The sequence below is a fragment of the Suricata suricatta genome, chromosome 8, assembly GCF_006229205.1.
Source record: "Suricata suricatta isolate VVHF042 chromosome 8, meerkat_22Aug2017_6uvM2_HiC, whole genome shotgun sequence".
Taxonomy (NCBI): Eukaryota; Metazoa; Chordata; class Mammalia; order Carnivora; family Herpestidae; genus Suricata; species Suricata suricatta.
Genome location: NC_043707.1, coordinates 109,423,776 through 109,439,188, shown reverse-complemented (window position 1 = coordinate 109,439,188; position 15,413 = coordinate 109,423,776). Strand labels below are relative to the sequence as shown.

The 15,413-nt window shown below is 41.2% G+C and overlaps 1 protein-coding gene across 1 annotated transcript in view; it reads left to right on the top strand.

The window, feature by feature from the left end:
- CCDC30 (coiled-coil domain containing 30) overlaps nucleotides 1–15,413 on the top strand; it is a 66,875-nt gene that overhangs the window by 29,249 nt on the left and 22,213 nt on the right. Inside the window, exons 10-11 of the mRNA XM_029949895.1 lie at nucleotides 8,243–8,405; nucleotides 9,175–9,287. Coding sequence (XP_029805755.1) covers nucleotides 8,243–8,405; nucleotides 9,175–9,287 — 276 coding nt within the window. The remainder of the gene's footprint in view (nucleotides 1–8,242; nucleotides 8,406–9,174; nucleotides 9,288–15,413) is intronic.

The following is a 15,413-nucleotide window of genomic DNA, read 5'->3' as shown; positions in this document are numbered from 1 at the left end:
TATATATACACACACACACACACCACATCTTCTTGATCCATTCATCAGGTGATGGACATTTAGGCTCTTTCCATGTTTTCGCTATTGTTGACAGTGCTGCTATGAACATTGTCGGAATAGAAGGAACTTACCTAAACATTATAAAAGCAGTTTATGGAAAGCCCATAGCTAATATCATCCTCAGTGGGGAAAAACTGAGAGCTTTCCCCCTGAGATCAGGAACATGACAGGGGTGTCCACTCTCACCACTGTTGTTGAACATAGTGCTGGAAGTCCTAGCAGCAGCAATCAGACAACAAAAGGAAATAAAAGGCATCAGAATTGGCAAAGAAGAAGTCAAACTTTCACTTTTCACAGATGACATGATACTCTACATGAAAAACCCGGCAGACTCCACCAGAAGCCTTCTAGAACTGATCAATGAATTCAGTAAAGTTTCAGGGTACAAAATCAATGTACAGAAATCAGTTGCATTCCTATACACCAATAATGAAGCAGCGGAAAGAGAAATCAAGAAACTGATCCCATTCACTATTGCACGAAAAAGCATAAAATACCTAGGAGTAAACCTAACCAAGGATGTAAAAGACCTATATGATGTATGCAGTTTTTAAAGAAACAAAATATGAAGGAACCCTCTTACACTGTTGGCGGGAATGTAAATTGGTACCGCCACTGTGGAAGACAATATGGAGGTTCTTCAAACAATTAAAAATAAAACTATCATATCATCCAATAATTCCACTACTGGGTATTTACCCAAAGAAAATGAAAAAACATTAATTTGAAAAGATACACACATTCCTATGTTTATTGCAATATTATTTATAATAGCCAGTATATGGAAGCAACCTATATGCCCATTAATGGATAAGGAAGATATGATGTGTTGTGATATGTGTGTGTACGTGTGCATGTGTGTATGTCATACATCATGGAATATTATGCAGACATAAATAAGGATGAGATCATACCATCTGCAACAAATTGGATGGAGTTGGAGCGTACAATGCCAAGTGAAATAAATCACACTGATAAAGAGAAATATCACCTGATTTCACTCATATGTGGAATCTAAAAAAAACCAAATGGGGGCACCTCGGTGGCTCAATCAGTTAAGCATCTGACTTCAGCTCAGGTCATGATCTCATGGTTCATAAGTTCAAGCCCCCTCTCGGGCTCTGTGCTGACATCTCAGAACCTGGAGCCTGCTTCAGATTCTCTGTCACCTTCTCTTTCTGCTCCTACTCTGCACATGCTCTCTCTCACTCTCAAAAATAAATAAACATAAAAAATTTTTTTAAAGAAGAATGTATATTAAAAAAAAGAAACCAAACAAACAAACAAAAAGCAAAATTGGACCTGTAAATTAAGAGAACAAATTGAGGGTTGCCAGAGGGAAGGAGGGTGAGGATATGGGCAAAATGAGTGAAGGAGAGTGGGAGATACAGGCTTCCAGTTATGGGATGAATAAATCCCAGAAGTAAAAGGCACAGCATAAGGAATATAGTCAACGGTATGGTGATTGCATTGTATGATGACGGATCATAGCTATACTTGTGGTGAGCACTGCATAATGTGTGAACTTGTATCCCTATGTGGTACACCTGAAACTCGTGTAATAGTGTGTGTCAACTACAAGATAACTCAATTTAAAAAAACACAAATAAAAACATATTTTAAAAAGTAGCAAAAGATATAATCCATGAATTGAACAAGTAAAAAGGCTATTTAACTTTCCTGAAACTTGGTTTCTTACCTCTGTAGTGAGAACAGTAGTACCAGCTCTATACATCTTCTGTGAAGACTGGCTGAGACGAAATATGTAGAAGCAATATTTAAACTAGCTATAAGAAAATGAAATATGTAGAGAAATTCTTTTCTACAAAAAGAACCGTATAGTATACATTGTTTCATAATCTGGAGGAAAGCAACTCATATTTAGATTATAACCTACTTTGTTCACTGTTCAGTTTATCTTCTATTAAATCTTCTAGAACATTATTTTCATAATGTATCATAATGAATTTAATCCCTTATTGATGGATATTTACATTTTTCCCAGTTTCTTGTCGTAGTAAACAATGATATATTATCTATCCATGTAGTCAAATTTTTGCACACATCCTTTACCACTTCCTTGGAATAAGTTCTAGCAAGTACAATTGTAATTATAACTACTTATTATGAAATTTCCATTACTAAAGAGCTATATAAAATAAACAGCATAAATCCTTCAGAATTCTATCCTTTGGCAATAACTACTTCTAGTGATTGGTACATATTTCTCAGATTTTTCCTATGCACATGTATATATTTTTATTGTTCGTATTTTGTTAGCAGAAGTTGAGCCATTTAAAATATATTGTTTTGGAATTTGCATTTTTCACCTAACAGTATAACATGGGCATCTTATTAGCCACTTCAGAGCTACACAATCGTGGGCAAGTTTCTTATCTTTTCAGTGCCTGTCTATACCAACTTCCTGAGATCATTGTGCAGACTGGATGAGTTATAAGTGGTTGGTTGGCTTATGTTATTAGCATATAACACAGAGTAAGCACTTATATCAGTGATGGTTCAATGAGAATAGAAATAGTAGGAGAAATAGTCTTCTCCTTCTTCTTCTTTTTTTTTTTTTTTTTTTTTTTTTGAGAAAGAGAGAGCACGAGCTGGGGAGAGGGGCAAAGGGAGAAAGACAGGATCTCATGCAGGCTCTATACTCAGCACAGAGCCCTATGGGGGGCTTGATCCCACAACCCTGGGATTATGACCTGAGCAGAAATCAAGAGTCAGAAGCTCAACCGACTGAGCCACCCAGGCACCCCAGGGGTTTGGTCTCAGGCGATTGTGAGCAGGGCTACGCAGTCTGTGAGTCTGTCCTCATTCATCTCGTGCTGGAGCTTGACGTGTACTCAGGAAGTGAAGATGGATATCAAGAGAGGGAGAGTGATGACCAGTAAACCCATGAGCACAAGGTGAACCCATGAGGATGGACTGGAACCCGTGGCAGTTCTCCCTACCTCCAAATGGATAAAGTAGGCATCCTGCAGGACAACATGGCGCCGCGATCAAGGACCTACACAGACCCCTGGCCCAGGAGCTGGAGAAGGTGAAGGAGGATCCAAGGGAAGGTGGAGCAGTCAGTTGCAGGCCTGGATGTTGCTTCATGCAGAGGTGAGCAGCAGATACCTGGCGATGGGGATGAGCTACGAAAGCACTTGCTCTGACTTTCCAGTGTAGACACCAAACTGCTTCACTTCTGCCCTCCATACCCTGCACATGTGAAGTGTATGTCTTGTAGTCCACTCGAACAAGGAACATACATGGAGGCAATTCCTAGCCAGCCACTGCGAAAAAGGTGCTGTTCTTATTCTTGCAACAGTTGATGCTATTTTTGTTACTATTATCACCATCGTCTTCAGTAAAGTGAGAAATGTTCATTTTGGCTAGAACAAATATTTGGGGATGAGGGAAACAGCAAGAAAAGGAGGCTAGAAAGATAAGCTTGACCTGGGTCCTGCTGAACCTAACAAGCCACATCGAGGACCTTGGACCCTGGTCTACAGCTTTTCTTTCTCATAAAGTCTAGATCTGGTTTTGCTATTAGGGTGATGGTGGTGTCATAGAATTGGTTGGTAAGTGTCCCCTCTTCTTCACTTTTTCTAGAAGAGATTGTAAAGAATTGGTATCATTTCTTCTCCCCCTCCTCCTCTTTTTTCAAATGTTTACTTATTTATTTTTTGAGAGAGAGAAAGTGCAAGTGCGAGCAGGGCATGGGCAGAGAGAAGGAGAGAGAGAGAATCTCAAGCAGGCTCCACCCTGTCAGAGCCAAGCCTGGTATGGGGCTCGATATCACGACTGTAAGAGTATCACCTGAGCCAAAATCAAGAGTCAGGCGCTTAACTGATGGAGGCACCCAGGTGCCCCAATATCATTTCTTCTTTAAATGTTTGGTGGAATTCATCAGTGAAACCATCTGGACTTACTGCTCTTGTTTTGGAAAATTATTAAATATTGATTTAAATGCTTTAATATGTATAGGCCTATTCAGAATAACTATTTCTCCTATCTATTTCTACAATGATAGATTGTGTCTTTCAATTAGTCAGTTCATCTCATCTAAATTATCAAATGTGTAGGCATAGAATTGTTCAAAATATTCCTTTATTATTCTTTTAATGTCAATAGGATTAGTGGTGATGGTCCCTCTTTCATTTCTGACATTAGTAAATTGTGCCTTCATTGTTTCTTGGTTAGCTTGGCTAGCGATTTATCAATTTCATTGATCTTTGCAAAGAACCAGTTTCATTATATTTCTCTATTGTTTTCCTATGTTCAGTTTCACTAATTTCTGCTCTCATTTTTGTTATTTATTTTTTTCTGCCTCATTCAGGATTATATTGATCTTCTTTCTCTAGTTTCCTGAGATGGAAGCTTAAATTATTGATTTTTGATCTTTCTTTTATAGTATTTGCATTTAATGCTGTAAATTTCCCTCTAAGCACAGCTTCTGTTTCCTCTCACAAATTTTGCAGGCTGTATTTTCATTTTCATGTAAAATACATGTAATTCATAATATTTTTGAAACTTCTCTTGAGACTTCTTTTTTTTTTATGTCTTTATTTTATTTTGAGAGAGAGGCAAAGAATGATTGGGGGAGGGGCAGAGAGAGAAGGAGACACAGAATCTGAAGCAGGCTCCAGGCTCCAAGCTGTCAGCCCAGAGCCCGACGCGGGGCTCAAACCCACAGACTGTGAGATCATGACCTGAACTGAAGTCAGACGCTCAACCAATTGAGCCACCCAGGCGCCCCTCTCGAGGCTTCTTTGACATGTATTATTTAAAAGTATGTCATTTAATCTCCAAATATTTGAGGATTTTCCAGCTATCTTCCTGTTACTGATTTTTAGTTCCATAATGTTATTTTAAACAGTTGTGTAGCATTCTGTCACATAGATATAGTATAATTATGTGAAATGCTTTTTAGACATTTTGCTGTTACAAATAATGATGTAACAAATATCCTTGTACATAGAATTGGTGTTAAGTGTTATACTAAAGGAGGCTTAGGCTACTGTGACAGTGCATGGCAGAGACACCTCATCTAGTCTGGGGAACCCAAGAAAGCCCTCCTCAGTAAAAGCTATTTAAGCTGAATGAGAGGTATTTGGGATGGATGGCTAATAGAGAATATTAGGGAAAGGAAGACCTGGAAGAGGAAGATAAGGAAATGGAGTTGCAAGGAAGGAATAAGTGTAGGGGATGACTTATTTCAGGAAGTGAAAAAAGTTCAGTTTGCCTGGAACAAAATGTTTGGGGGTAGAGGGAGTGGCCAAAAAGTGAGGCTAGAAAGGTACGCTACCTCACAAGCCGTATTGAAGGATTTGGACTCTGTGATATGACGAGATTGTGATTTAGGAGCACTCTGGTTGCTATATAAGTGATGGATTGAAAGTGAGATTAAGGCTCTTGGGGAGAGAGAGTTTTATCAATCTACTAATTTCCTAATCTCTTTTTCTTTCTTTCTTTCTTTCTTTCTTTCTTTCTTTCTTTCTTTCTTTCTTTCTTTCTTTCTTTCTTTCTTTTTCTTTCGGCTGAGTACAGTATATGTTATTGAGGGTACATGACACAGTACGGTTCCCCAAGTCCCTCTGCCTCTTCAGGAGGTCTAGGATAGAAACTGTGGAGGTCAAGAGATTCTCAGTGTGTTAGGGGATGCACTGGGGCAATGACTCCCCAACAACTGTGGGCCTCTCTCTTCCTTTTGCTCTCACTGGGACTGGTGGTCCCAGGGGATCCTAAGGTCCTTGAGGCCATGTGCCATGTGGACCCTAAGGTCCACCATCCAGTTTCTGTAGCCAAATTCATTGTCATATCAGGAAATGAGCTTGACAAATTAGTCACTGAGAGCAATGCCAGCCCCAGCATCGAAGATGGAAGAGTGGGTATCACTGTTAAAATCTCAGGACACAACTTGGTGTTCAGTGTAGCCCAGAATGCCCTTGAGGGGACCCTCCAATACCTGCTTCCCCACCTTCTTGATATTGTCATATTTGGAAGATTTCTCCAGGTGGCAGGTCAGATCCACAACTGACACATTATAGGTGGGAACACAGAAGGCCATGCCAGTGAGCTTCCATTTAGCTGGGATGACATTGCCTACAGCCTCAGTGGCACCAGTAGAAGTAGGGATGGTGTTCTGGTCAGTCCATGGGCATCATACCACAGCTTCCCAAAGGGGCTGTCCGTGGTCTTCCAAATGGCCGTGATGGCTTGGACTGTGGTCATGAGTCCCTCCATGATGCCCAGAGTTGTCATGGATGACCTTGGCCAGACAGGCCAAGCAATTGGTGGTGCAGGAGACATTGCTGACAATCTCAAGGGAATTTTCGTACTTCTCATGGTTCATGCCCATCACAAACATGGGGCATCAGGAGAAGGGGCATGGATGATGACCCTCTTGTTCCCACCGTTCAAGTGAGCCCCAGCCTTCTTCATGGTGGTGAAGACCCCAATGGACTCCACAACATATTCAGCACTAGCACCACCCCATTTGATGTTGGCAGGATTTCACTCCTAGGAGATGGAGATGGAGGATGCCTGGGTGGCTCCTCAGTTAAGCATCCAACTTCGGCTCAGGTCATGATCTCATTGTTTGTGGGTTTGAGCCCCACATCAGGCTCTGTACTGACAACTCAGAGCCTGGAGCCTGCTTTGGATTCTGTGTCTCCCTCTTTCTCTGCCCCTCCCCCACTCATGCTCTGTCTCTGTCTCTCTCTCACAAATAAAATAAACTTTTAAAAAATTGAAAGAAAAGTAAGATGGCGATGGGCTTTACACTGATGACAAGTTTCCCATTCCCTTGATTGTGCCATGAAATTTGCCATGGGTGGAATCATAGTGGAATGTCTAGGTCATGTAGTTGAGGTCAATGAAGGGACATTGATGGCGACAGTATCCAGTTTGCCAGAGTTAAAAGCAGCCCTGGTGACCAGCCGCACAATAGGGCCAAATTCATTTACTCCAATCTTCACCATCATGTCTTGGAGATGCAGCTGGCACGGCACCAGATGTGGTACTGCACCCAAAGGGGAGGAGCAGAGAGCCTTCTTAATTTCGTTCATTGGCACAGCTGGTTGTTAGTCTTTGTTCAAGCTTTGTTCAATTTCTAATATCTTTATGAGTTGCTTTTTAAATGTTGACTTCCTATGTTTCAATGCCAGTTTCGAACTCCTAAATTCTGTTGCAGATAACTCAAGTTTCTTTAGCTCTATCAGTTTAAAATTTCCCTTTGAGCCCTAAAACTTTTCTCTTAGTCTGGCCCCTTGATCAGAAATTCAGAATGGAGCCAAAAAAGAAGCAAACAATAATAGCTGGGAATTGCTCAGGTCTATGAAGAATGAGATGAAACAGAGGTGAAGGGGGTGGTACTGCTGCAGGGGTGGATGTGAATGGTAGAAGTTAAGCTTGGAGAGCTTGTAACCCTGAACTTCATATCTGGAACTATGCCAGGAGCAGGAGGTGCTGGAGGTTGAGAGAGAGGAGTCCCAGGTCTCAAATATCAATTTTGCCAGTAATCCACCATTTTTTCAGAAAACTAAAGTTAGAGAAAGCGAGCCTGTTTGTCCAGTCTCGGTACTTTAATAACCTAGCATGTAAGTACTACGTCATCATCCTTATCATATTCTTCTGGATAATCTCCTAGATCCAAAAAGCCTCGTCAGAAATCCTCAGAAACCTCTACAACTGTAGTCTGATGAGATTCCCTCTGAAGGAGTTAAGTACTTTTGCCCTTTTGGAAAAGTGTGGATTTACTCATCAAACACAGGCTCATTTATGAGTTAGCTCCTGCAGTGTTAACATGTGTGCATTAGTATCAGTAGTGTTTGTCACTTACAACCCTATATTAAACCAAGAAGATCAAGGGACTCAACTTGTAAGCAGTGAGGATGAGTAGAAATAATAGAGGACTCAGGATTAGAGACCCACCTCCATCTTGTCCTAGCAAGTTAATTAAAACTCTCTGTGCCACAGCTTCACAAAGGAAGTTATCTCTTTTTCAGAGGGTTGTTTTGATGAATGAGAGAGAGAATTGAGAAAAGCTTCTGTCACAAAGGAGGTCCCCTGTGTCAGTCCCTCTATTTTATGGACCAATAAAATCCCTTGTGATGGTATAACAATTTTAGGTCAAAGAATTTCATAAATTCGGTGTGATTTAATGCACATTAATTTCCCTCAGGAAACTCCTAGATCAGAATGTAAATGAGCTACAAAACCAAGTGAGAATCTTACAAGATAAAGGGAATCAATTGGAAATAACCAGTTCTCAGCAACAATTTAAAATTCAGCAACAGGAGGCCCAACTTAAATACCTGGAACAGAAGAAAAGAACATTGGACAAGGTAAGACAGTAAATAGACACATTTTCTCAGTTCTGTTCCCATAGACTTGGGTGATAGCAAATCATAACTAATAATGAGTGCCTAGCAGTTTGCCCCTTAGGTTTATCAGGCAAGCAGAACTACTCTAGACATTTCAAGCAAGAATGGATTCAACACAGGCAATCACATGCTTACATACTATTGGAAGGGGGATGTAAGGGTGAGTAGAAGGTCAGAAAGAACTGCTGCAGGTGTTTAATAACTCCAGTTCAGAAATTCCAGGAAGGGGTGCCTGGGTGGCTGAGTCAGGTGAGCGTCCAACCCGGGCTCAGGTCACGATCTCACAGTTTGTGAGTTCGAGTCCCCTTGGAGCTCACTGCTGTCAGTGCCAGAGCCTGCCTCGATTCCTCGGTCCCCTCTCTGCTCCTCCCCTGCTCACGCTTGCTTTCTCTCTCAAAAATAAATAAAACATTAAAAAACAAAAAAAGAGAGAGAGAGAGAGAGAGAAATCCCAGGGAAACCAACTGCTGCGGCACCACGATGGGAGATTTGCACTCCCAGAAGCCCCCGGAGAGGTCTCACCTGCTGGCGGCCCCCTCACCCACCTGCTAGTGCTAGAGAACGGCGGGGTTTCCTCCCCCGTGCTTTCCAAACTGTGTGCGAGTGCTTCTCAGGCACAGAAACTAAGCTGGAACTCTGCTATCAGGAAGGTCTGGGAAATGTAGTTTTCAGACTTCCACACCGTACAGCACAGAATATTCTCATCAAAAAACAAAAAAATTTTTTTCAGCATCTCAAGAGCAACCAAGAACTGTCAGAAAAGCTGTCCAGGTTGAAGCAAGAAAAGGATGTACTATATGAAGAATATGTAAAATTTATGAAGCAGCTGAAGGTCCATGTGAGGTAAACAAAAACAGTTCTGAAAAGGGATTTCATGCTTTCCCCCCAGGCACACCCTTTTCATTTACCTTCATGCTTTTATTTCCCCTCACATACTTTGCTCAGTCCGGACCACCTTCTCCCCATTTCAGCTCTTCATTTCAAATCATAATTCGTAGACTAGGAGTCCCCTTCTCCAGGAAGTCTGTCTTTCTTTCTTTCTTTCTTTCTTTCTTTCTTTCCTTCCTTCCTTCCTTCCTTCCTTCCTTCCTTCCTTCCTTCCTTCCTTTTAACATTTATTTATTTTTGAGAGACAGAGCACGAGTGGGGGAGGGGCAGAGAAAGAAGGAGACACAGAATCCAAAGCAGGCTCCAGGCTCCCAGCTGTCAGCACAGAGCCTAATGAGAGGCTTGAACTCAGGAACCCTGAAATCAAGACTTGAGCCAAAGTTGGATGCTTAACTGACTGAGCGCCTTGGGGCGCATCTCCAAGAAGCCTTACTTGACCCCACCAGCCTGGGCTGCATGAGGTGCTTATTCTTTGTATCTTCCTAGCCCTTTGAACATGCCTCTTTGTATGTTATTTCAGAGCTTGCCACTTTGTCTTGAGATAGTATGAGTCACTCACTACCTGTCTTCCTTACCAGACTATATGCTTTTCAAGAGCATGGGCCATGGTCTTATTCGTCTTTTTATCCATAGTTCTGATTATATAGTAGGTGCTCAATAAAAAATGTGTTTTTGAACTTGCTGCTTTTTCTTCCATTCCCTACTCATCATTCTACCATCATTGTTTTTTGTCCTTTCCTGTTTTGGGGTAGCTGGGAATGTCCAAGGAATATCATACATGTCCCACCTGCAGGGGTGGGAGGTTGCCGTTAGCCTGTACTTTGCCCTCAGCTTTGTCCACTCCTCCCTGAAAATTTTTGACCCTTAAATCTTTAAGGTTGTTGAGGGTGGAAGGTCTCGTCTTCTGTAGCTTCTTCCTGCTGAGCAGGGGTGTAGAGATGTCCTTACCTATATGGGCCATTATTGTTCAGTCGGGGAAGGCATAGGGGCATTACAAAAGGCAGAGGCAGCTGAATCCAAGGTGGAAGGTGGACAACATGTATGAACGGTTGTTATGCCCAGATTTTAATATCATCCCCGAAAACCAGAGACCGTCAGGGAGACCAAGTCACGCATGCAAAAGCAAAGGGCTTTATTACGGGTTTAGGCTGGCCGGGCCTAAACTCAGGCTCACAGACTTTACCAGCGCAGTGGATCCAAGCTGAAAGCCCTGAACAAAGCGGAGGTAGGGCCTTTATGGGCTTGGGAAGGGGGAGTTACAGGACATTGTGCCACAGGTATAGTGATCCAATCATTATTATACAATATTATTGACAGCAGGTTTAACCATTCACATTGCCTAGAGTATTCGTTACTTTTGGTGGGACCCAATCACAACATTTAGAATGTTAACCAATTACAGAGTGGACCCAGGACCCAGGACCCTCATGTAGGGTGTAACTAGCCTTAAGCAATAAGTGATTACCAATAGCTTCAACCTCTAGCCCTGCCCTTAGAAATGTTAAGGCTGTCAGCTGGCCTTTCCTGATTGAATGCTACAAGGGTGGTCCCTCCTGCCTTGGGCAATGTGTGCCCTTTTATTGTCTAATGAGTCTGAGAAACTGACACTTAGGCCTCCAAGGTCAGAGGGAATCTTGAAGCCTGTCATGGAGTTAGTTTGGTTCAGACCTGCATCCTTACACCTTCTTGAGCGGAAAGGATCGTCTGTTGGCTTGAAGTTATTGCAGTGATGGAGTCGGTCTTGACACCAGGCAGAGAGGCATGGGAGAAAACAGCAAAACATAATTAGAGTAACTAGAAAAATCAGCCCAAATAAAAGTCCTCTGGTAGTTGACAAAAATCCTCCAGTCCAGAAGTTTACCCAATCATTAAAGGATTATTTAAAGCATTAATTCGAGTATTCATGTCAGTTAGAAATCCAGAAATATGTTTGTGGTAATCTGGAATGCACAGCATTTTGTTTTATGAGAGTAAACATTGTGCAGCAGTTAAAACATCTGATGCCATTCTATTTTGTAGAACTGTTCTGTGCATAATGTTATCAAGAGTCATCGGAGGCTTTGAGTATGTAACAGGTGGTGTTTAACCATCATATAGACTCTGTGTTGTTTAGTAAACAGCTAGGTAATCCATAAAAGGTACTTGTATGGAAACAAGAAAAATATAGGTTAATGGCTAGAGCAAATTACAAACCCAGTGGTTACCAGTGCTGCCAGTGAGAAGTTTAGATGTCAGGCTTGAAGCATCCTCAGATGGGAATGGAACAGGCAGCAGGAATCAGATGGTTTTTTTTGGTTTGTAATTCAGATGTTTCTTGTGATCCTTTTGAATGGCTCATCTTAAGAAGGAATTGTTAGTATAAATTGGGGAAAAGAGAATGAAAAAGAAAGGTACAACTATCATAAGAAAAGTTTGAGGAGGGACGCCTGGGTGGCTCAGTCAGTTAAGCCTCTGACTTTGGCTCTGGTCATGATCTAACGTTTGTGGGTTTGAGCCCCGCGATCAGGCTCTGTGCTGACAGCTCAGAGCCTGGAGCCTGTCTTCAGATTCTGTGTCTCCCTGTCTCTGCTCCTCCCCACTCTCATGCTCTGTCTCTCTCTGTCTCAAAAATAAATAAAACATTAAAAAAAAAAGGAAGAAAAGGGGGCACCTGGGTGGCTCAGTTGGTTAAGCGTCCAACTTCGGCTCAGGTCATGATCTCACGGTTCGTGGGTTCGAGCCCCATGTCGGGCTCTGTGCTGACAGCTAGCTCAGAGCCTGGAGCCTGTCTTCAGATTCTGTGTCTCCCTCTCTCTCTGACGCTCCCTTGTTCACACTGTCTCTCTCTGTCTCTCAAATAAATAAAAAACATTTTAAAAATTAAAAAAAAAAGAAAAGTTTGAGGTCTTCCATGGGTTTACAGGAATAAGAAGACACATTAATTTGCTCATTGGTTTCCTGAAGGAGGTACAGGTTTTGTTTTAGATACAGGAGCCCATGAAGAGTGCCCCTCTAATTTTACTGCGGTAGGAGTATATAATGTGACCCTGTAGGGGGCCCTTCCATTTTGGAGGTAAATCCCCTGCTGTATTAGACTTTCAATTTACCTGGTCTCCTGGGTTTATGTGGGGTGAGTTTCTAATAAGGGTCAGGTCAGGTTTAGGGAGGAAATGGTTTGTATATTCACTTAAGAGATTTATGAATTAACCTGGCCTTAAGTGAATAATTTAATAAAGCACTATAATCTAGATCTATTGATAGGTATACAGGGAGAGAAGTCTTTGCATAAAAATTTTGGGGGAATCTGTTATACCCAGATCGCAATATCGTCCCCAAAGACCAGAGACCACCAGGGAGACCGAGTCATGCATGCAAAAGCAAAGGGCGTTTTATTATGGGCTTAAGCTTGGGCTCCCAGACTTCACCAGCGCAGTGGATCCACGCTGAGAGCCCCGAACAAGGGCTGAGCAGAGTTTTATAGGGGGAGTTACAAGAAATTGTGACATGGGTACAGTGATCTAATCATTATCATATAAAAACATTGGCAACAACTTTAACCATACATTTTGTTTAGAGCATTCATTACTTTTGGCGGGACCCAATCATAATATTTAGAGTAGTTTTGAAATTAACCAATTACAGAGCGAGTCCAGGGTCTTGTTCGGTGACTAAGGTTAACTTTAACATTAGGCAACAAAGTCCTATCTATAGTTTCTATCTACAGACCCCACCCTTAGGAATGTGGAGGGTGGTTGCTGGCCTTTTCTGATTGGGTATTGCAAAGGTGGTCTCTCCTGCCTTGGGCAATGTGTAACTGCCTGATAGTTTCGGGGAAACTGAAACTTAGGCCTTTAAGGTCAGAGGGGAAACTTAAAGCCTGTCATGGAGTCAGTTTGGTTCAGACCTGTGTCCTTTCACCAGGAAGTGACATTCTTTACTCACCTGGTAAGGCTGCTGGGACCTCTGTAAGCAAGGTATCAGACCAACATTGCCAAGGGGCTTTTTGGCTCCACGCTGCATAAAGTCAACCTTAGTTCCTTAGAACTGTATGGTCATATCCGACTCTTATGCATGTACCTCAAATATGACATTCCAGTCAAAGTCATGGTAAAATTACCCGGATTTCCAATGGTGTTCTGTTCCAAGGAGAACAGATTCTTACTGAACTTATGTAGCAGTGAGACATACACAGAGAGTCAGGACACCAAGGCTTTTCTTTGCAGGAAGCAGCTTACTTTGTGCCAGCATAGGCTCAGCAGGTGAGGACCCAGAAGGCTGAACCCTGAGCACTGGATGGGAGGTGGGGGAAGGTTGCCTGTTGTGCAGTTTTTGCTCCATTGTCTCCCATATATGGTAACATACAGTCTGAATGGGCGGTCTATGTCACAGTCATGAGGAATGTCACGCACTGCACATAGCCAGGTTGCCTTCCCTTGTCTTAGGTTTTCACCACATTCCTTAGGGAGGGGCTCTACCACACTTAGGCAAACAAGTATGATTGCCATGGAAGAAAGAATACTCCCTGAGAGCTTTTGAATTGCAGAGGGCTTAGGTAGAGAGAAAAGGTAAATACTTTTGTTTGCACACAAACGAATACTTTATGACATTTCTGTATATCATAGATATCTTGAGGAAGTTTCCTTAATCTGGAAGAGCAAATCTTCGAAACAAGAATTGCAAAACTATAACCATCTTTTTCAGTTCATTTAATCCCATGTTACTTTCTTGTTCCGTTTGAATGCAACTTTTAGGTCTGGAAATTCTTACCCATTTTAGTATTAATCTTAAAGATGTTAAATCCCTGTATTTGTCCTAAAAGTCCTTTTTATAAATCTCTTTGAAGATGAAACGTGTTTTGTTAGAGCCATCAGAGCCAATAAATATAAATGACAAAATCTCAGAAATGGACGTTGATAACAATCTGATAGGAGCATTTGTTATAATGCAATTGACAAGGAAATTGGGCTATTTTTGTGACACATGACACTTCAATAATCAGAATCCCAAGAGATGGCCTTACTACCAAAACATATTAAAACTTCAGGAATTGCATTTATATTTGAACATTTACCCATGACCCATGCAACACAACCTGAAGTTTACCATGAATGACAGTGTTTTCCAAGTAACTTGACATACCGAAAAAGGCCTAATTGGTCAAAAGACTTCATTTACAATTTAAATTTTGGGAAGTTTGTTAAAACCTTAGAAAGTTACAGAGCACATCCTAAATAGGATCACTGATCATTACAAATCTTATTTATTTATTTAACCAAAGTGGCAATGAAAGATTCCAAAGGCAAACATGTAGGGTTATATAGTTGTTAGCAAAACTTAGCTCCTTTCACATTGAGAAGTTTTAACTTGAAATAATCAAAGACTTCATAAAGAAGAAAACCCAAAGCTTTGGTTTCCCAGCAGACCAGAGAGAAAAACCTTGCATATTATTTTTTTTCTCAAGAGCAGATCAACAATTCAAGAAAACCTTGTCTTTTGAACAGAGAGCAAAGCAGAATTTTTAACCTTATACAAGTTTACCTTTAAAATCCATTCATTGCAACCTTAGTCCAGTCTTAACCACACATAAAATTCCTTTCCAAAGATTTCCTTTCACAAATCTTCTACAACTTTCCTTTGCCTTCAAATTTTGTTCTAAGCCATTTCTCTCCAACTCCTTTAGGACAAAATTACTTTCTTTTACCTTCAACAAAAATGTATTTCCATTCCTTATATCCTTCTTAATCATTTCCTCCTTTTTTACATACAGAGTTGTTTCCCTTATTTCCTTTAGTCCTAACTACATTCAGCAGAATGTGAAAACAGAGTAGTAATCAATTGTGAACCGTTACCAGAATTCTTTAGATGGCAAATTTATGAACCACTTAAGCAGAGAGCATGTTTATCAACAGACCCAAATGGCCTTAGTTTCTGCACAATACAAAGTCAAAAGCACAAGTCTATGTTCAGTAATTAATGTTTTAGCATTCCATTCTATTTGGAAAAGACCTAGATGTCCAGTGAATTCAATCCCATTTATTATGCAATTAAAACTATAATGTTTCAGGTTACCAAAGACTTTGAAAGCTATCTTAACAATTACTG